Below are 23,895 nucleotides of genomic sequence, written 5' to 3' on the forward strand. Positions count from 1 at the left end.
AAACTCGTTCGTTGCTATCATTCTGCAATAAACAGAAGCGGGATTTATTCACGAAAAGTACCATATGCTGTTCAGTAATCTAATTTTCATAATTCTGTTATCACGCCAACTGTGTAGCCCTTTGTCAAGCGATTAATACCACCTTGCTTACTGCTTGGCACGCATTGCCAAGTCGCAATTGCCATGTGGCGTTCAGATGTGTTAAATGCGCCGGGCCCCACAAAACTGGCAATTGTGACGAAAAAAAAACAACCAGTCTATGTGAACTGTCTGGGACCTCACGTAGCATCGTACAGGGGCCAAGTTCCCCACCTACAAAAAACAAATTAAATCAGCCAACATTAAGAATGGATTAGTTTTGCCCAGGCAGTTCGAACTTCTACTAATGCAAGCAAAGCTTCGCCCCCCCCAGAGTCCCTGCTGATGCTGGGCAATCGCATAATGTAGTTAATGGTGTTATTATTGATAATGTACCTGACATTAATATTCCTGAATCACATAGAAATTCTGTGAACAATACCCATAATGAGTCAGACAAAGCTAATCAATATAATAGTAGAAAAAGTAGTGCCAACAACCTTTTTGAACTCCTCAGAGTTATGAAGGAAGTAGAAACAATAATCTTTGGCTGTAATATCAGCCAGGTAATTTATATTTACGAAAGCAAAATTCCTGAACTCAGGAAATGTGACAATTTAATTGACAAAATTCAAATATTGCATATGATACTCTAAGAAATCCACGGGTTAACTCACAGTAATTAATTCACGGACAGAGGTCTTTTAATTACGACATAGAACGCAAATGGTTTACGCCATCAACTTGATGAATTACGCGCATTTATAAATGAGTATTGCCCCGATATTCTTCTCATACAAGAACCCAAGCTCAGTTCACAATTCTCCTTTAGTATTGCAAATCACTCCCTCTATAGATTTGACAGAGTGAGAACGGATAGCGGAAACCCCGGATGATAAGGGGTCTCATCATCCTGATCAAGCGCTCCATTACCCATCACCAAACAACATTGCCACCATCACCAAACAACATCCATTACCCATCACCAAACAACATTGCTCTTAGGCCTTGAGGCCCTATCTATTACAGTCACTACACTCACTTCACATCCACTCACAAATATCTCTGCCTATATTCCCGGAACAAAAAGATCACAAGCAAACATTTAGCAAGATTTTGCTGCGCTGTTCAAACTCAGCAGTAAAACTATAATAGGCGGAGACTTCAACCCACACCACCGTGCAGTTACATCTCTTGCATTGGAACTGTACTTCATCGTTTCTCCCGTGAGGCCGGAATTACTATTGCAGCTTCATAAACTCCAACACGCTACAATGACAGAAACGCCAATGTCTTGGATTTTTTTCCTACTGAAAGGCTGCTCTGTAAGGTATGTCGAAACTCTAGAAGAATTATCCCCTGACCACAACCCGGTCATGATAAGTGTGGAGTGTTCGGTCCGTAGCTCACCACATAAAAAGACCTTTATTACAAATTGGGCGGGATACGCCAAAGCCTTAAACAACACCTCACTATACATTCCCACGGTACAATCGGGTAATGAGTTAGACGCAATTATCACTGCTTTTACCAACGACTTGACTAAAGCCTTAGAGGCCAACGGCACGTCAATTCTCGAAAATAAAAATGCCATCAATCCAGCACTGAAAAAATTAATACAGCGGCGCAACGCCGCCAGAAAAGAATGGCAGAAGCATAGGTTTCCACCTGATAAAACTCTTCTGAATCAATTAAACCACCAAGTCAGGACTCTTACACACTTACACACACAAAACAACTAGACAACTTATCTATCTTCCCTTTCAGCTGAGAGAAGCTCAGTCTGGAAGGCTACCTCAAAATTAAAGAGATGCTGCACCAACATTCCGCCCTTAATCGGCCAACAAGAAATTGCTCACACTGAAGCTGAGTCGTTAGCTGATCACTATGCTTCTCAGTTTCGCACAAACAACATATCCCACCCATCCACAGAACACATGGTCACTCGCATACTAACACAATACCTTACAAACACATGCACATACAACATTCCTCTTCTCAAGCCGTCGGAGGTCTACGGCTACATCGAACAACTAAAAGTCAAGAAAAGTCCAGTACTGGACAAGATATCCAACAAGATGTTAAAGAACATGGGTATCCTCATGCTACTAAAACTAGTCTCCATCATCTGCTTCACCTGAGACACTTCCCAACACCCTGGAAGACGGCTGTAATAACTCCGGTACCAAAACCTGGCAAGCCATCTTCAGATCCGGCGTCGTACAAGCCTATAAGTCTGCTGTCTTCGTTAAGCAAGGTTGTATATAATTCTACAGAGGATACATCATTATCCCGGAACAGTACGGTTCCCGAAAACGCACTCAACGGTGCACCAGCTCTACCGAGTTATTGAATTAATCTCACAAGGGCTACAGAAACGCCAGTTTACAAGTGCCATCCTTTTCAATGTAGCTAAAGCCTTCGACCGTGTTTGGCTTGAAGGCCTCATGTACAAGTGAATCACTCTGGGTTTCCCAGACTACATCACAGCTATCACCCACTCCTACCTAAAGGAAAGACACTTTATCTTTCGTGTAAACCAAAAATACTCTACTCCACGGGCAATCAAGGCTGGCGTCCCGCAATGGAGCCTCCTTGGGCCCATTTACTATAATATCTACATGAACGATATCTCACAATCACCACTCACCACTCTGGCTATGTATGCCGATGATACAACAATTCTATCAAAAAACGCATCTCTCGGCTCAGTTATGCAATCACTCCAAGATCACATACATGCATTAGAGTCCTGACTTACAGCACGGAAGATCAAAATAAATATTGAAAAGTCTGATGCAGTACTATTTACCAGAAGTAGAAATTGCGATCAAAAACTTACGTGTCCTTATGTATGACACACCTTATGTATGACACCGTGGAGTGAGCAGGCCTGTTATCTTGGCGTTACATTAAACAGGTTACTCACATAGTACAGCTTCTTTCTAAGTCCCGGGCACGTAAACTGACACTAACCTCCTTAATTGAACAGAACTCGGTTTTATCTACTGACAATAAAATACTCATTTTTAAGACCCTTTTGCGACCCATCCTCACCTACGCCTGCCCGGTGTGGGGCTATGCATGTAAAACCAAAATTAAAAAGTTGCAAGTTGCACAAAATATTGTACTTCGGCAAGCGGTAAATGGCCCGTGGTTCATTAGGAACTCGGCAATTCACCGTGAGCTCGAAATTCCTGAGATACAGCTCTATATTTCTGAACTTGCAAAGAAATTCTTTGCAAATATTCCAGATGTTAGAAACAGAACAATTCCAGTTCTGAGTTACGACTATGACAGCCACGCAAACAGAAAACGACAGCTTGCGGTCTTAAGGCATCACACTGCCTAAGCTACTGTAACTTGACACCCTTATTTTTTTCTTAATTACTGTTATCCCACTCTGTGGTCCCTTCGCATCACTATTTTCTTTTATCTGCTGAAAATAATTGTATATATCTGTACCATTGTATTATTGTATGTATCTACTGTTAGTATGATTAATTGTATTAGTGTTTTGAGTAAAGGCATATCTTTATAATCCTTCGATAATGTCATATAATTGGTTGTGCGCGCACCTACTCTTCAACTTCGACCTGCAGAGCAGGGGGTGTTTCCTTCGGACTCGTTATGTGTACCCCGCATCAAAGACTTTATTATCCTGTGAATTGTTTCTGCTAATTCATTGACACTTATTAGAACTTCACATGTGTTCGAAAATCGGCAACTTATTACAACGGGCTAGCGATAACACGCGGGAACCCTTTTGCGAACGACTCGAGTTTGCCTGAGCCGAAGAAGAACCAGGACGTCGAACGAGGCATTTCTAGTAGACAGACGAGTACACCAGGAGTAGATAGAATGAGAAGACTAGATTGGTCTCCGCACCGAATTGCACCAGACAGGCACTAGATGCTTCTACATTGCTCCGACTGTGGTGAATGTGGCTGGAAGAACGGAATGTGGCACGTTCCAGGCGGCGGTACTGTTAGAATGACTTCAGCACGCGTGGACCGAAGCACCAGCAGGCATGCAGTGGTGACTGCCTCAAGCCACTTCTGTCGACATTTTACGACAGATGTAGGGAACTCTTGATACTCCCATATCAACCAGGACCATTATTTCTCCACTGAAATGTTTGCCGTTGATATAGAGTCGCTTAGGCTTCGAAGTAGCATGATGTGGTACTTTTCGACTAGTCAACTTTTAAGCTATGATAGTCACCGTCACTATGGCGGCTACGTCCTTACAGGTACAATCTTGATGCTACTGCGGAACGCCACACTGCACGACAACATATCATCATGGTTTTGGAGCGCCATAGCCTACGACCCCAGATCACCACTAGTCCCCCCCCCTTTTTTTTTGGCAGTTTGATGGCCTAACGAAACATGGATGACGAGCTTCATTCGATAACATTAACCTTCTTTACGGATTGCGGAATGCCATTTACCAGCAGGATAACGCCAGACCGCACATAACGCCTATCAGCCAAAATGCCTTGCAAGATACCTAGGTGCTTCCCTGGTCACCTGTCTCCCCGGATCTCTCACCCATCGAGTATATCGTGGATGTCGCTTGCGTGCGTTGCCACCACAGATTTCAAAAGACGAACTGTGGCAAATGATTAACAGGGCATGGGCATTTGTCTTTCAAGAGACAATCCGCACGCTTTTTGCTTCTGTACCTAGACGTGTTACTGCCTGAATCGCCGCCAGCTTTGGTCCTATACTTGTTGAGCATGCTGTATAGTTGCTCGTTTTTATAAGTGTATCATTTTGTAAGAACTCGCTTATTGCTCGTTGCAGTGTCTCTCCTTTTGTCGATTTTCATCACTTTCTACGCATGTATGAAGGTGCTGCACTTTCACTCTCACATATAGTCTCTTCTGTACATTTAAAAAGTGAAGCAATGTGTATTGTAATTCTATAAAAATATTCAATATTTGTAATTACATATATCATGGATCAAATACATTTTTATCTAATATCAGTCAGATTAAAATTTTAAAAATATTCTTAAGAACTGCATCTATTGCTTTTAAACAGATTAGTTTGTTCATTGCTAATAGACAAATTAAATATAAAAGAATAATATCTTATGTTTTTCCAAACGGCGACAAACATTAATGAATAGTGAAACAATACAAAATCGTGTTTTGAGATTAATAGCCCTCTTGGGCTAAAAAAGGAAGAGAAACTGAAAAACAGTTAAATATCTACTTTACAAAGAAGTTCCACAAAACAGAAGTCTCTTAATTCTTAAGAAGTTTAAAGCATAGGTATAGCAGAGAAATTAACAGACGTTCTTATGTGTAACCTTCTCTGATAACTTACAATTATCACAATTAAGACCTTTGTGGGTTTTCTTGGGAAGCTTGCGTGATTTATTCATATGCAATATAAAATGCAAGTCATACTCACTTAAATACAATTAAGAACTTCCTGAACATGTTCTGTAGAACTTCCGCAGTTGCAAGACTCATTTGGAGATCCAAATCGTTTTAAACAATTCTTAAAATGTCCACTTCAAGGTGAATTTTAAATTAGTTTAAAGTTTTTGAAAATTGATTCATTTTCAGACCTTCAAATTTTAGCAAAAATGTTTTAATGCACTATTCTTTAAGGATGCAAAGTATTCGTTGTCCGAGTTTGGCTTAAAATGTTTGCACAATTATTGATGAAAATAAATAAGTCTCTGACTATATTATAAATTTAATGATATGCTAAATACCATAATGCTGAATGTTTACAGTCTTGTATTCATATTTCCATATTCTAGGGTTTTGCTAACTACATCCTTGGACCTGCAGCTTTCATCATACCAATACTAGTCGCTGCCTCAGCTTATGGAGCATCTAACGGGACTGCCCTCATCGCTTCAAGGTAAATATTGCTTTTTCTGTTTTGTGAAAGATCTGTAAGTCTCACAGAGTTGTGTCTTGGTAAATACTATATCTATCCTCTGAATAAAACATTTAAAAATGAGATCGAATTTTCAAAACTTGAATAATGTACTAGAATAAAATTCAAAAAGTACTTATAAAAAGTCTAATAAAACAATAAATAAATAAACAAACGTCTTTAGAACATCTTATAGTAAAGTGGTTAATTCTTTATCTCTCTGCTTAATAAGATCCTGGGCTAGCTCTCTTACGGTTGTTCTAATGATTCAGAATGAATTTAAAATTCAGAATTTAAGTAATATTTTTTTAGAAAATTCTCCCAGAATTTTTCCGAAGTTTGTATATTTTTCTTCTTGTGTAACCAGTGAAAATAAACTTTCTGTTGTGTGTTGTTATGACTTATCTCAGTTGTCTGACAGTAAGATCAGAAAAAGCACACGAAATTCATCATGGCAAGGAGTGCAAGATTGCGCCTGTCGTTGGCCTTGAACGCCATACAGGTGACCGTACAACTTCGCTCAGTTCTGCCCCCTCCCCAGTTTCAAATAACAGCACCTAGAGAAGACAGTTTCGAGAATCTCCCAACCCTCTTCTCCTACCAATAACATCTCAAGAGGACTTTCAACTTGCCGCATAGTTAGAGTGCTCTGATGCCGCATAGACACTATACGTTTACAAATTCTTCTCCGGGATTCGATCTCGGGCCTTTCGGTACGGCACTCAGCATTGCCAATAATTAACCTGGTTTGGCGGCATAAACTTTATACTTCGTGTTGTTAATTGATAAGTTAGAACAAAATAGGAAGAGGAACTTTATTATCATAAACATTAATTACAGAATGTCAATTAATTATGGTTTTTCAATATAGTGAACCTTAACATGACGACCATTCCACTTTACGACGATTGCTTCTGAAAATGAAGTATTTTGAGTATTTTTGAGAACATAAACAAATATTGGTATTGAACATACTCTAAGATGATCTGTAAATGGTGAAGACCGTCTAGGACAATGAATGGTTGGCTTGGAGAGGGGTCATTGTATTTTAATATCGCATTAATTCGTTTGTAATTCATATAATGCATTATATCTGTTACTTTGTTATCAATTTATACCAGTAAATATTCTGCATTGTAGGTGCTATAATTATTGCTTTATCGATTCTTTCAACATCGGCTTTAACGTTTGCATACACAGAGGAAAATTTTCCCAGAATTCTCCATAGGCTAAATTGGTCTGGTAATACTTCTAAACTAATAAAAACTTTAATTTCTTGCTACGTGTTCTTGCTACTTAAATGGCAATGCTCATGTTGTCCCCCAAAGCACTTGGCTATGCGACGATGAAATTATATCTTTCTGTGTGGCTTCGTATAAGAAACTGATTGTATATTAATATTACCTGTGAAGATAACCAATCCTTTCAGATATCTGTAGTTAAGTCACTGGTGATCTCATTTAAATATTCGAACTGGGAGATTATTTTAATGGGTATGCCATTGACATTTATGCAGGCTTACTATTCAACCCGCTTACATAGCATTTTAATATTCTTCTGGTCTTAGAAGTGGAAATGAAAGGAGCTTGTTGGTTTGTCCTTTACGCAGATGTTTTGAGGCTGTTTAGCATTATTTTCCATTTCTTTACGGTCACAACTCCTGGAAACGGTCAGAAAGTTATCCTCATAGGCTAATATGCCGGTGTTATCAATGGTACTGAATGCGCTTAAAATCGATTTCACCCCCAGTTTTCAGAACTTAGTGTGAACAAAGACAAAAATGTAAACAAGAATCCTGAGGGGTAACTCTTGTTGACTTCTGTCGCGGTGGCATCGCCGTCCATTATGGCTTAAATACATTGATCTGTCAAGCAATTTACACCAGGTTTTAGACTGATTCGAGGCAGGTTAGTGCTTGCATGTTATAATGTGAAATGAAATTAAACCTGCATTACAATTATAGTGAATGCCTGGTGAAACTATTGGTGTAGTATAAAGAAAATGAAAGCTTGTGCTTGTGGTATTTAATAATGAATTTTCAAAACTGTTTTTATGTATTTAAATAGAAAAATTATGCAAATAAAGTACCTGCTGCATTCATAACATCTACATTATACAGATAATTGTTTTTTTAAATAATTCTGTTTTTTTTTTTTTTTTTTTTTTTTTCTTTCTTTACCTTTGGGAAATTATGTACTATTTTCATTTGCATATTTAAGGAATGATCGTTTCTTTGCGATCTGAATGTTTGCGAAGTGGTGAATGTTTCTAGAAGATGAAGAAATGTTCTATATTTGTTACAAGCACCTGACTGCAAAGGCTGCCTAATTACTCCAGGCAGTCGTTTTAAAAGGCATTTTTGTTATTGTTGTTGTTAAAAAAAGCAAGTCATTTTTTAACTCGCTTAATTCGATTAAACCCTAAATATTTTACATAACTGTTTAAATTAAAATATACAATGTCTGATTAAAAATTCAATTTTAAGCTACCTATCAGTTAACAGAGTTTTTGCAACGTGAAATTTAACTTGAAGGTCCCATGAAAGAGAAGAGGAAATTATTTCCCTGTCTGGTAATTTTTATACGATATCATTCATTTAAACAAAAATCTTAAATATTATATGAGAGTATCACCGCCAAAAACGTAAAACAAATTTACGCATACACAAGCGAAAAAAATCGTAGGTTTACATTTAGACGAGAAAGTAGTTGAAGGCTTTTTTTCTCTGCGGAAAGTGTTAAAATGGTTAGGAGGATTCCCGATTATCCACGATCTTCCTCTTTAGTATAGTCATAGAAACACGTAACCCAAAGCCTTCACATCCGATAGCGAAAACAACTTGTTTGCGTTGTGACTGACTGGCGTATTTGCAGTTAAAAATATATCCAGAATTTTTTTTTTTTTTTTAAGCTGAAGAGGTCTGAGTTAAAAAGCTGAAGAGTTCGGAGTTAAAAAGCTGAAGAGGTCTCAGTTTTTAAAGCTGAAGAGCTGATTATAATAATGGATTACAGTATAGTAATATAATTCAAGATCACCTATCGACAATATCAATTATGCTTTTCTGTAAGCCTCACAGTTACTTTAGAAATGTACCTTCACGGTGATTTTTCTATTCTAGCTTGACTCTTAAGAATGGTAAAGATGGCTGCATACAGATGGTCGAATTCCCTAATTGTTATATATTAGTATAGCTAGAGTCTGGCCACCCCTGAGTTTGGCCGCCCGCGTACTTTTACGCGCAGCACCTCCTATAGGAACGGCCCTGAAAAATTGTCGGTAGGTTGGAGGCATACGAATCACAAGCGCAGGTGATTACAGAGCTCAATATAAAGCCCAGTGTCATCTGGAGTTTGTGGAAACAGTTTCAGAGCTCTGGATCCATATACAAGGTGACTTTTTTTTTTTTTTTTTTTTTTTTTTTTTTTTTTTACAAATTAAGAGAGGTAATAGTATCCACCGAGACGAGAAATAATTACCAAAAAACATAGGATCGCATTCCACTCTGAGAAGCAGAAAAGAGCAATATTTGAATTCCAACCTGAACTTACAGCAGTGTTGGGGAAGCTATGAACGAGACCAAACGTTGCGCAATCAGATTTATTGTTTAGTAAAGGAACAATTAGTGCACCCTGTCGAAGATTCCTAGCGTCGTGTTAATTTTGTCCGCGACAATAACGATTCTCGCCACGAGATCTTTAGATGAGTCCATAGGCGTCTCGTACACTAAAGATTTCATGTGCCCCCAGAAGAAAAAGTTCAGTGGGTTGAACTCGGGTGAGCGAGACGGTCAGGCCACAGTTCTGCCACGTCCGATCCATCCTGCGGGATATGTGGCATTCATAATGTTACGAACCATGACGGGAAAATGTGCTGTGGCTCCATCGTGCATAAACCACATGTCTCTCCTGATGGGGAGCGGAACAGCCTGCAATAAACTGGGAAGTGCTTGTTCCAAGAAGGTAACGGTATGTTGCGGCGGTTAAACGGTCTAGCATGATTTTAAGGGCCTAACAGGTAGACACCTAGGATACCTGCCCAGAGGTTTCTTCTGGTGTTTATGAGGGGTAGTGCAGTGGGAATTGCTATCAGACCAAACGTGTTAATTCTGCACGTTGAAAATGCCTTCTCTGCTGAATGTTGCCTCATGACTAGATGATATTAATGCAGGAAATCGTGGATCGTTAGTCCTCATTCTATAAGCATCCATTGCACAAAGTCTGTCCGGCAGGGATAATCATCTGTTCACCTGTGTCCAACGATTGCACTTTTTGCACGTGGTAGGGGTGCATACTCTCCTCGTAAAAAATACATCATGCCACTGGTTGAGAGTATGTGCCACCGTATGTGAGGTGAATATCTACCAGTTCCTCGTACGTGCACTCCACCATAGCATTAACGAAAAGGTTCGGACTATGTTATCAAGGTAATACTTGAAGCGATGATGTTGTGCCGCTTTCAGGGACACCGGGTTTGCTTTGATTGGCTTTCTCCGGTACCAACTAGAGCAGATGCTGCTTCTTATCAGTAAAAATTTACATACGGTTGATTCTTGATATTCTTAGTCTCCTTGTTCTTCCTCGATGTGTTTCTACTTTCCTCTTTTATGCCTCCCTGAGTGGAATGCTACTCTATGTTTTATGGTAATTATTGCTCGTCTGAATGGGTACTATAACTCCTCTTAATTTGTAAAAACAATTTAGAATCACCCTGTATACAGGAGCTCAACAAGGTCGACCAAGATCCACAACGACCAAGATTTGGCACTTTCATCGCGGCGACACAGAACTGCTACTGCTTCATAGTTCTCACGTGAGCTTAATGTTGCCACTGGAACCCAAATTTCATGATTCACAGTTGTCTGATTTGGTTTACAATTTTTGGTGACCATTTTCTGAAAGAGTTCCAAGTCCAATCCTGTGGCATGTTAACAAATCCTTGCCTACTACGTCCAGACGAAGGTGAAAATCTAACTGAAGAGCAGCGAAAACGATTGAATGCTTTATTAGAAAAATACGAAACTACGTTCTCTCCAGGGGGAGAACAAACTCCTTAAATCGAGCACAGAATTGATACAGGTGACTCCCCTCCAGTGGCTACAACCTCTTACAGACTATCTCCAGCAAGAAAGGAGATTTTGAAGAAAGAAATCTATGCACTTCTTGCATAGTCATAATCGAAAAGTGTGATTCACCATTTGCAGCACCCGTTGTTTTAGTTCCCAAGTCGAACGGTGACTTTCGATTATGTATTGACAACAGGAAACTGAATTCTGTGAATAAGTCTGATCCATGCCGGCTGCGTAGGATGGATGAATTTCTTCATACTGAAAAGCAAATCAGATACATGTCTACCATAGACTTAAAATCAGGGTATCACCAAGTTAAGATGTACCCTTCAGACAAAGACAAAACTGCCTTTATGTATCAGTTTAGAGTTTATAGATTCACCAGGATGTCTTTTGAACTGAAGATGGTACCAGCCACCTTCCAAAGGTTAATGGATATTTTCCGGAATGGATTACAGGTCAACACTCTTACTTATCGTGATGTCTTTATTATTGTGATGTCTTCTACTTTTGAGAAGCATCTCGAAGACTTGCGTTTAGTGTCTGATCGACTTTTAAAATTCAAGCTTCGTACCACTCGAAATAAATGTCATTTTGCTTGTTCTAAAGTGAAATATCTCGAACATTAAATCACAAGTTCTGCAATTGAAGTAGACTCTGCCAAAGTAAAAGTAATTCAACAAATTCCTTCACCAAAGAATGTGAAGCAAGTACAGAGTGTCCCTCAGACTTACAGCTGGTATAGATGCTACATTCCTAACTTTGAAGAGATCTCAAGACCATTGAGTAATCTCACGAAGAAGCACTCCACTTGGGAATGGTGACCAAGAGAGAACATTTCTAAGAATGCTGCGCAAAAGAACCAACAAGATACTTCTTTCTCTGGCTACTTACCGAGACGTCTTCGTAGCCAGGGGGGAGACTGTAACAAATGAATATCGTCGGCAACGCGCTGTACCGATGATATAGAGAAAATACTCAGTTCAACGCCCGCGAGCTGCAGAAGCGAGATGTGATTGTTTGAACTCACGCTTTGAACATTTAAAATCTATTTAAAATGTAATTCTACTTTTAAGTTTTGATCGTTTTCCTGTATGTTGTTGTTAAGTATTAATAAAACGTCATTTAAAATTGTCTCCTAATTAATTGATGATTGATTCTTTTAAGCATTAATACTACAGTTTCAAAATCTTCAGTTATATCTATACTATAATTATTTGCAGGAAAGGCTGAAGGTTTACAAGTATGGAATAAATAATATAATCTCTCAGTGATCCTTGCTATTGCTTATCCTTTGCCAACTTTCAGTATTCTATAGTTATTGTATCACCAAAAAAAAAAAAAAAAAAAAAAAAAGAGCCGAGAGATTTCTCAAAACTTTCTGCTGTTCCAATAGAATATTATTCACACAGAAGCTGTTCGCACATTTTTTAGACGATTTTGCTTTGCTGTAAAGAAAACATTTCTGTTTAATATTTTTTTTTTTTTTTTTTTTTTCATGCAACTATATTTTTGAAAGTACAAATTATCGTCTGCTATTTGACAGCTCTGTTTTCATACAAAATGTAGCTTTTAAAGAAGCAGTGGATGGAAGGCTATGTTTGAATTCTTTCCGAAGAAATTTATTCGTATCCAGTTATTAAAGAACGTTGTGAAAGGCCATGGTTTTTCGATATCTAAAGCTACGATAGGTAATGCTGTCAACAACAAAGGAAACAAACGACACAGTTTGGCTTCAAGTGGAAAAATTGTCCCTTATACGTAACCAAGGAAAAAACGGAATGTTCTTCAAAGTAAGATCTTTAATGTTAAAAGGAAATCGGGCAATTTGAAGGTTAATTGTTAAATCATTAAAATGCTTAGTGTCAACTGTAAGAAAAGTGAATAATGCTAATTTGAATCTTATAAAGGCAAAAATAATAATAATAATAATAATAATAATAATAATAATAATAATAATAATAATGTGCAGCGTTTTTATCCACGACATAGCGCCGAACGGAGAACGCGCTACAGAACTCCTTATAAGAAACATTTATCCGGATAAAAATAGTAAAATATTTTCACAATAGACGAATATTGGGTGTACTTAGATGACTTAATAAAAAGAGATCCATTTGTTGTTATCAAAGAGGAAAAAAAAGTCTTAAAACATGATTCAAAGAATCTGAAAAAAGTTTTCCTAAGTGATTTATGATTGTTGCTGGTTTCTCATATAACGGCAAATTAATCATAAAGAGAGTGAAGAAAAATGCTAAGATCAATTCCACGTATTATCAAAAACATATTTTATACTCAATTTTCAAATATGAAATACCTTCTCTTTACACACAGTGTGATCAATCAGTAGAACTGCATCAAGACAAAGCAAGCAGCGGCACGTCAAAATCGACTGTTAATTTCTTGGCAAAAAAGAAATAAGAGGCAGGTATCAAAGCTATACCCTTCACTCATATCCCTACTAAATCTCCTGATGTATCACCAATACTTTTTTTTTTTTTTTTCGCTTCTGGACTTTTAAAAAGCGGATTATTCAAACGTCGACTTTCAGCGTCCTTAGACTTTCTCCTCAGGAAAGCTATTCGAGAGCAATGAGGTAAAATACCTCTACCAATCATACAAAAGTCTTTATTGTCTTGGAAATTACGGTGTATAAAGATAGTGAATTATAAGGGTTATCAAATAGAACATTTAAATCATAAAAATTTAGGTAAAATATTTCTGTAATTATAACGAAAATCGTCTAAACAATGTGCGAACAGCCTTAGAATGTCATCATCAATTAGATATTGTCATAAGCAGAAATAAATTCCGAAAAAGCATCACTTAAAAAATGGCGATTCATTTTACTTTTCCTCTTTTCAGACTTCCATTTGTAGCTGCACGACAAGGCCATTCTGCCGAATTAATGTCTTACGTTCAAGTTCAACGACTAACGCCCGCACCTGCATTGCTATTCAATGTAAGTACATCTAGATTAGTTGAATAACGTTAATGATATTCATTTATTCATAGAAGGCATTATTATTGTTATAGAAGTTTCGCAATACTTGGAGAGAGTGTGGCGTTGCGTAAAGCTTAAAATTATCAGCTTTTAGTCAGAAATTCTGGATAATTTAATTCCACGGTACTGGCTAAATAATTTCTCAGCAGAAAACATAAATGTTTTTTATTTTCAGAAAACGAAAACGTGTTGTAAATTTCTAAATTTAAGTTTCTAAAATAAATTTCTAATTTCTGTTTCTTGAGAGATTAATTTGTTAAGAGGGAAACTGGTAGATTAAATAACAAATATTCGGCAGTATCGACCAAAAAGCTCTTCACTTACAAGAGATTAGTAATATTTTTTTAGAATGCTTCTGGCGCTATTTTCTTAATTTTTATTCCGTTCTTATTGCTTTACTTGGCTCTGCTTGTCTATACCATGAGTTTGAATGTTTACCTGATGCATTAATTTGTATGTATTTAAATGTCAGTGCAACTTCAGACTCAGATGTAAGTATTATTTGACAGCATCAGATATCTGTTTTAGGAAGATTTTATTGTTATCAACAAGGTATTTAGCACTTATTCAATTTCTATTTTCTTGTACGAAGTACTGTAATCGCGAAAAAATTTTTGTATCATATTCCAACAGAAATATTCATTTTGACCATTCCCGAGCCGATTTGGACGGTATTTTTTTGCTTGACGTCTGTATGTACGGATAAGAATAAAGGACTATTTTTTCAAAAAAAAAAAAAAAAAAAAAATTGTAAAATGGATTTAAAAGGGATTTTTTTCGTGACGTCCTATCTATCTCTCATAACTCAAAAATGCTTAGCCGTAGAATATTGAGACTTTTGTATATGGGACTGCTATAACATCTAGGTATGCAATCCCTTTTTTATTGCAATCGACAGATCAATATTTATTGCAATCGACAGACCCACCCCTTCCATCCTAAAAGTCCTCACTCGGTCTTTATTATCATTGGTTGTAGTCATATACTTCCAGTTAGAGAAGCGTTTTAAATGACGAAAATATTCATGTTTTAGTAATTCCAAATTTTTAAAAAATTTTATTTTTGGCAAATAACGAAATCTAACTAATGCGGTCTCCCATTTCCTATACTTCTATTTGAGAACGTTTTATTCCCGTTATGAAAAAATAAAATTTTTACCCATTATGGAAAAATAAAAGTTTGACCCATCATGGAAAGTACCCATTAATGAAAAATAAGTTTGACTCCCGTACGACAAAAATCGACCGGAATATTTAGTTTCAGAATTTCCAGTTTTTGATGCCAACTTGCCTTGAGAGATTAATTAAGTTAGAATAATTCGAGAAACTAAGTTTAAATGAAGTGAAGCAAAAAATGGGTGTAATTTAATAGGACGTACAAAGAAGTCATCTGGTGCCCACATCAGATTTTTTTTTTTTTTTTTTAATTAGTTTTGGCACTTTCGGTTGACCTCTCGGGAGTGTTCTAACTTTTAGATTTCTTGTTATCTTTAGAACATGTTAGATTTCTTCTCCTTCTTATGATAGTCTTCGAAAGAATTTCTAGGTCAATTACATATTACTTATTTGACAAAAAATCACAAAAGCGAAAGACGTTAAAAATGTTATTAATAAGTTATTGACTTAATAATGTAAAACATTATTCACGTATTAATTATTAAAAAGAAAAATTTGTTGTTTTCTGTATTAACAACCAAACCAGATAAACAAAGTGCTAATTTCAACGCTGGATTAAGAGGTGGGTTTATTTATGAGGAACTATTCTGATCACTAGCTTACACTGAAGAATGAAATTCAGTGCCTCAGAAATTTTATTTGGCTAAACTATAATGCTTATGGTATAGGTTTTTTTACATCATTTTCCCCAGTTTACGAATTTTCTGTTTGAAACAACGTATAAAATAAATGGCATTTTTTTTCTAAAACTGTTTACTAGGAAGAACTGCCGAAGCTCTGTGTCCAGTTTCAGAGTCCTATTGTCTTATAATACCTTTGCTTGGCCTTGATTACCTTGAAAGGAGCCACATAAACAACTGAAGGACAAAAAAATCGCATTATCTAGACGTAAATTAAAACTCGCATATATCTGTGTTTAAATTTCCATTTCTGTTGTATCAAAAGATTACAAAGTAACGACTTCAGTACAGTACACTCCCGATTATCCGCGAAATTGGGTGGCGCGGCCGCCGCGGATAATCCGGAAAAAGCTAAAAACGGGTATAGCAAAAAAGAAAAGTCATTCCAACTTTTAAAAACCGTTTTATGTACAATAAAACGTAAAATAAACAGCAGGAAATGTTTAACTAACGCTTAATATTTTAGTATATCACTCAAAACTAACCTAAAATGCATTTTGTTAGTGAAAACAGAAAAGTGCTTTGTATACTTACGAGAGGTGTCAAGGATACACAGAAAAATTATTACATATATACTGTTTTAATACTGTAATGTATTATGTAATTACAAAAGCATAACTGTAAAACTACACCTTTTTGAAAAAATCAGTCATTTGAGTTTGCTTCTTGCTTTGGAAGCATTTTTTCTTGAACCGAGATTGCATTTTTCGTAGCATAAGTTTATCGGCCAACTCCGCATCGTCTTGTTCTTCCAAAAAGCTCAGCAGTCCGTCAGCAAAGCCGCTTCGTGAGTCTTCCGCATCTGCATAATAGGCTCTTCTTCGCCTTCACTTCGCTGTCCTTCATTCTCGGTCTCTCCCGTTGCTTTCTTCACAATTTTGTCATCTGTAAAGCTTTCGAATCCAGGTTCGTTGACGTCACACTCCAACCACTCGTTAATGTTTTCAGCATCTACGTTCTCACCACCCGGAACTGTTTTCACCATATCGGCAAGAGTTGCCGTGGGCGTGTCTACATCTTCATTCTCTTCTTCACAACTCAAAGGGATTAGGTTGTTGTCGGCTTCAACATTAGGCATCAGTTTTCTCCATGATTTTATGAGGGTTGACGGTTTCACCGAGTCCCATGCAGATGCAATATCGTAGATACTGTCCAAGATTGTATAGTGTTTCCAAAACTCTTTCAGATCATAACCATCTTCAATTCTGGTCATTAGCAGCCAGGTTCGGTATGTTCTCTTCATTGTTGCAATGACTCCTTGGTCCATGGGTTGGATTAGCGCAGTAACGTTTGGGGGGGGGAGAAATTTCTAAAAACATTTGTCTATCAGAAGACTTTAGCACGCTTGTCGCTGGGTGAGAAAGTGCGTTGTCGATCAATAGCACAGCTTTTTCAGGGAGGGTTTTCGATTTAACCTTTTGAAGCCGGGGCTTTGGTAGCAGTAAAAGTTACCAAAGGATGGGGAATCTTGAACCGAATGCTTTCCCCCTTTTAAGAAATTACCTCCTATTTGCAACAAAGATTCTTGTGTGTAGTTTAATGGATTCTCAGAGGGGTGCATCTATGTCGCAAAAGGAAGACCTTTGAAAGAGATAAGTGGTTAAAACCCTAGGGACGTCAAATTTGACATTTCACCCCACTTTCCAGCCTGGAAAATGGGGGAAAAAGACATGGCCACTAAAGTGGACAATCCCGTCTTTTCAAAGAGAGAACTGTATGGCCACTATAATGGCCATCCCGTCTTCAAAAGGTTAAGATGTTTACGCACTTGAAGAACAAAGATTTTTTCGAACCATTCTTGAAAAATGTTTAGGTTCATCCATCTTTTTTTTTTTTTTTTTTTTTTTTTTTTTTTTTTTTGTTGTTGTTGTTGTTGTTAAAGCAATCTATCTTTTTTTTTTTTTTTTTTTTTTTTTTTTTTTTTTTTTTTGAGTTTCCAATGACAAAAAATCTAAGTTTATGTCCACCGTTAACGTTACTGCAAGACATGATAATGAACCTTTCCTTGCTGCTTTTATGACCCGCCGCTTTACTTTCACTTTCAAATGCTAAAGTGCGAGTGGTTTCACCAAAAGGGATCCCGATTCGGCGGCACTGTAAATTTGCTCAAAATGTAGCTCTTTTTTTAAAACAAATTCTTCAACTTCATGGGGGAAATCGTCGACTGCTTTTGGTCGCCACTAAGTTTCTCCTCATGAAGTCCAATTTCTCGAATTCCATGTCGCTGCTTAAAACGAGTCAAATAGCCAGAAGACGTATCAAAATTTCCTTTCAGGCCTAACAACTCAAAAAATATTTTTGCCTTCCCCGCAATGATAGGACCATTTACAGGAGTACCATCTTTTCGAACTTGAGCTAACCACTCTGCCAATGCTGTGTCTATCTCATCAAAGGTAGAACCCTTCATAGTTTTTCGCGTTTTCATTGCAGAAGCACTGTCCGACATTGTCTTTTTGCTTTAGAATGTCACGCACTGTTGTTTCCGCGATTCCGTAATCCAATTCCATCTGCTGCCTTGTAGCTCCGTTTGCTACTTTGGAAATTAATTCTAGTTCTTGCGCAATCGTCAACACAACCTTCTTTCGTTTTCATGACATTTTAAATCGCTAACGAAAAACACAAAATCAAAAAGCACAAGCACCGAACACAATAAAGATAAGAAATTAACTCCGACTGGTTCGCAAATACTATCAGACTTAAACTATGGGAGGAAGTGGACGTGTCAGTAAGATTAAGACGAGAGAGGGCGGTGGAGCGGGCACTGCAAGGGTAAGAAATCGCTTACTCATCAGAGGAGAAGGTTCCGAGAAGGCCTGGGATATTTTTGCCATAAATAAATGTTAGCAAATTTAACGTTTCGCTCAGTTTTGTGAACATTTTTATTTTCTTTGCTTTACGCTTGTTAAAAAAAAAATAAATAAATAAAAAAATAAAAATAAAAATAAAAATAAAAAAACTGTGCGGCAGGCGCGGCTAATCGGGAGTCTACTGTACTTAGAGTGAATTGCTGGTGCTGCCTTCTGTTTTCGAGTTTTTGAAGTCAACGTCAAAATTCCAAGAGAAAATTAGTACTTCACCAAAGAAAGCAACTTTTCCTTACTAATTGCCTTTTAGGGTATTTTTTCTGTAGTGATGATGCTGATATTTATTGATATCAGGATAACAAATATGATAACTTATTTCAATAATATACTCTAATGCAAATTTTAAGATTTTATTTATTTATTGAATTTCTCTTAATATATTCATCGTTTTCATGTTTTATTTCTTTCAAATCTTACACTGAAAAATTTTTATGCTTAAAATGGATTTTATTAACTTCTCTGATCTGCAAAGCAAGATTTGTAAAGCAATTCTGGTCCACTACCAATCTGTAAAGCAAGATGCATATCCATACTGAAATTAAAAAAAAAAAAAAAAAAAAAAAAAAAAAAAAGTGTAAACCAAAATGCAATTAAAAAAAAGAAATTTGGTTGGTGCCCTGAAAATCCATTAGCCAAACAGCCATTTTTAATTTTAAAAAAAATGCAGAGTTTCATAATCATTCATGCATTCCGTCAAGTTACAAAGGATGTTTATGCATTTTTAGAACAATTTCGAAGATGTTTAATTAATATTTAAACAAATCTTAGATCTGATAGTCTTTTTTCTGCACTATAAGTCTGCATCGTGATTTTTATACGAGATTGTCTTTTAGTAAATTTTTTAGGGGTATTGATTTCCATTTTTCTTCCATTACTTAACAAAGTCCATCAATCGTGGTGGGTATGCGCTTAGAAAGAGCTCTTTTCAAGAGACTAGAGGCGCAATAGTCCGTAGGCAAAACGTCAAGGGGCTTCGCAGAAATACGTTGAAAATGTATATATGCAGTCATATGTAATATGATTTGCTGTATGTTGAAACTGTATATATGCAATATTCACTTTTTTCTTTTTTTTCAAGGAATGCAACTGTGCTTTTCAAACTATGATTTGTTGCTTTGTCTTGATGAAACTTCGCTCTATGAAAATCATTGAAATAAAGAATTGGTCTGTAAATATCGAACGTAAAATGTTCTCTTGATAGTACATTGAGCTGATTTTAACAAATTTTTTCACTCCTTTTAATATTAAACACCCATCGCAAGAGAATCCTGCCACAATCATAAACCTCTTACTGAAGCTTTCTTTGCATTGACAGAACCAAATCTGCACATTTGTTTCCTCTTCATTTTCAATAATAAATAGACCTTTTTCGTTGCAGTCATTAAGGTAAACCCGCGCTTCCTCTAATGTCACAATATATTTCCGTTTATCTCCTGCTAAATTGTTTTCATACAGAGTTCTAAAAATTGCTCTGCGTTGACTCGCATGCGTGGTGAAAAGCTGGTGAACATTGTTTTTCAGCTTTTTTTAAAATTTTAAATCTTATTTTATTTATTGTTGCTACAGATGTAGTTAAAGACTTTGCAATTGATTTCTACGTCAGCTGATTTTCTTTTGTTACCAACGATTTAATTTTAGAAACAGTATATACTTCTTTCTGGTATTCGTTTGGAGTTATCTTTCCTTATAGAAAGTAGTGATTGATGGTTTTTCTCTTTCCGGAATAATGTTACTTATTTTGCATTTGGAAATTTTAATACCATACATTTCACAACGTTTTAGAATTATGGAAAAGGACTATTTCTCTTCAGAAAGCACAAAATCATATCCTTCAATCCATAGTCTTTTACGTGGGACATTTTGATAGAATAAATTTAAAATATATTGCAATGATATTTCTCATTTCAAATAAAAAGCTCTACCAGAAATTTTCACTCCGAAACATTTGCTTTTTTTTTTTTTAATTATTTCTTTGTGGAAATCGTTCTAAAAATGCGTACACACCACCTGTAATTTTTAAAATATCATTTAATTATTGAATTTTATATATTTAAGTCGCTTTATTTTTGAGCGCAGAGTGATATAAATATCTTTATATGTCATTTTAAAAATCAGGCATAAGCAACAATAAAACATTAGCTTCAATTTTAAAAATTAATGCTTTATATTTTATTTTCACCTGATGATGAATTAAGTTTTTTTATTTTATTTAAGGGGCTAATCGTTCTATTGATGATAGCAGCAGGTAACATCGGCAGCCTAATTGACTTTTTCAGCTTTGTAGCGTGGATGTTTTATGGTGGAACGGTGCTCACAGTCATTGTTATGCGATTTACAGAAAAGGACCTGCCGAGGCCGTATAAGGTAAGAATTGCAACACATTGGGAAAATTCAAATTTGAGTTAGAGTATATTCCAGCGTATAACGCGCATTTTCAATACAATAAATAAGACCGAAATTTATGGGCGCGCATTATATGCCGGATATAAAAATTATAGATTTAAAAATAAAGAATGAGCATTAAAAAAAATTATATTTTTACTAGTCTAATTTCTGTACCTAAATGCTGTTTACTTAAAAGAAAATATATAACTTAAAAGTTACATAACTTAAAAAGTTCCTTTATCAGATAATATGAAAAGTTCGTCATCTTCGTCTTCCACATCATCAGGCACATCATCGAATTCTGCTTCATTTTCAACATCGGTGTTTCCCTGATCCATAAATAAATAATAATCATAACCCGTTCCATCCTCCAACCAACACCAAACACCTTTGCTGCAGCGCGATTTCCATTTTCTTTCGCAAAATTCTTACAAATATATTATATTTTCTAATCCCATAATATAAAAAGTAGCCTATACTTCACAAATTTATACTAAATGTAGCTAGAATACAATAAATGATTTTAAAAATAGGAAGGCTAGTCAAGGGGGAAAAATATCACTATTTTTCATTCCATTATATAATAGTGTAGCAAAATCATTTCTGAAATTTAAAATACCATTATACTTATTATTCATTTTCTTTTAGGTTCCTATTATTATACCATGTATAATGGTAGTCATTGCAGCTTATCTGGTGCTAGCTCCAATTATTGAAGATCCACGTGTAGAATATTTCTATGCCTTACTTTTCCTACTTTCAGGAATGATATTTTACATTCCTTTTGTACATTTTAATATCAGGCTACGACTGATGGGTGAGTATAACAAATTTTGATAAATATATTAAATTCGTACATAAAATTTTAACGATATAATAAGTTTAGAAATAAGAAGTAAAAATGGCATGCATTAAACCAAAAAATATCGTTAGGCCTATTTTATTAAGGCACATGTAAAAAATGAGAAAGACAGTAAAACCTAAGTCTTTGCTTTCTCTTTTTTCTTTTTAATGCTAATTTTTCAGCAGTTTAGGCTTCTAAATTCAAAAATGATCTAAGATTTTCTTCACAGTTTTCAATAACATGTACTGATTTTATTTCGCAATATTGAGAATTAACCTATAAGGTATTTCTCCGGCTTTCTTTTCGTGGTGTAGTGGTCTGCACGCTGGCTGCGTATTCCAGAGGTCCGCGGTTCGATTCCGGTGAAAGCGTTGCTTATTTTTCAAGTCTCTTGCTTTCAAATAACCTAATAGCTCTACAAACCAAACAGAACTTATTTTGTGATCAGTTCTGATATATTTATCCCTTAAATACTCTAAAATTTAGTTATGTGTACCTTACTTAGAAAGTTTAGTACTCCCAATTTCTTTTGCCAATGAAATTGCTCCTGTGAATTCCCACAATGGAGCATACTGTTACATTTTAAATTATTTATGCGTAAAGAAATGACATAGTCCAGGTTGAACAGTGGAAATATATTGGTAATATTTTGGTTACATGAAAACAAGCAACCACAGCAATGCACACCAGATAAGGACAACGCGACGACAACACTACTGTTGCCAATTAACATTACGTAAATATTGTTATTGGCACGCATATCTTATTTTTTTTAACACGCCCCCTTGCCAATCACACTATGTGCAAGATATTTACATACTTCATAAAAATCAATCACGCTGTGGTTGTACACATTTACAGAAAAACAATGTAGCTGCTATTACATGCTTAAACACTATTGACCTCTACTTATGAATTGTATCATTAACTGAACACACATTAAGTTATACTAGGAAACACAATGTTTACATAGAAGTAATTAAGAATAATTAGTATCTAGGCTTCTTTCCGGAGTTTTAAGTCAAGTTTCTACACAGTTACAACCATTATGGAAATAATTAAGAAAAATTAGTATCTAGGCTTCTTTCCGGAGTTTTAAGTCAAGTTTCTACGCAGTTACAACTATAATAGTTTATGTTCAGTTACAAACTTCGAAGGAGATCATTTTTACGTGCAAGTCCTGGCATAGTTCATGTCAGGTAAAAGTTTTTCGAGGTCTGCTTAGTTAAAAGATCGGCGAGATCGTCACTGGATGGCACATGATCAAATGCAATCACATTTTCTTTCTCTAGGTCTCTCAGAAAATGAAATTTAATATCGATGTGCTTACTTCTTTCAGAAGTAACGTGGTTCTTGGCTAGGAATATTGCTCCCTGGTTGTCGACTAGCACTTTTTGAAGTGAAGCAGCTAATTCACTACAGATTTCCTCCATCCAATTTTTAATCCATAGGATTTCCTTGGCAGTGTGACACATCGCCACATACTCTACTTTTGTTGACGATAAAGCTGTTGTGGGTTGCTTCTTGCTCGACCATGAGATTGGAGCACCTGCGAGTAGCATTATATAACCATTGTAAGATTTACGGTCAGTTCTGTCACCTCCCCAGTCAGCATCTGAGTAAACTTGAAGTGGCTCACCTGTCTTCTGGAATCTCAACTTTCTGTGTTGTGTTCCCTTTAGGTATTTTAGAATGTGCTTCACACCTCTCCAGTGTGTTTTTCATTAAATTGGTTCATGTAGGTGGAAGAATAAGCCATGTCTGGGCGTACCACAAGTCAGATAAAGGAGACTTCCTATAGCTTGTCTGTAAGGAATTTCCTTGCTACTTTCTTTGATTTCCTCCCACTGCTGTTCATCTACATTCTTATATTTTATGCTGGGGTCCAATGGCATGG

At 36.2% G+C, this 23,895-nt stretch overlaps 1 protein-coding gene across 1 annotated transcript in view; it reads left to right on the forward strand.

Moving 5' to 3' along the window:
• Positions 1-23,895, forward strand: part of LOC118198698 (b(0,+)-type amino acid transporter 1-like) — a 135,378-nt gene that overhangs the window by 105,093 nt on the left and 6,390 nt on the right. The window contains exons 9-12 of the mRNA XM_035370441.2: positions 5,860-5,963; positions 13,912-14,008; positions 20,984-21,133; positions 21,803-21,971. Coding sequence (XP_035226332.1) covers positions 5,860-5,963; positions 13,912-14,008; positions 20,984-21,133; positions 21,803-21,971 — 520 coding nt within the window. The remainder of the gene's footprint in view (positions 1-5,859; positions 5,964-13,911; positions 14,009-20,983; positions 21,134-21,802; positions 21,972-23,895) is intronic.

The sequence above is a fragment of the Stegodyphus dumicola genome, chromosome 1 (genome assembly GCF_044657685.1).
Source record: "Stegodyphus dumicola isolate Sdum_Otavi_A_Nest chromosome 1, ASM4465768v1".
Lineage (NCBI taxonomy): Eukaryota > Metazoa > Arthropoda > Arachnida > Araneae > Eresidae > Stegodyphus > Stegodyphus dumicola.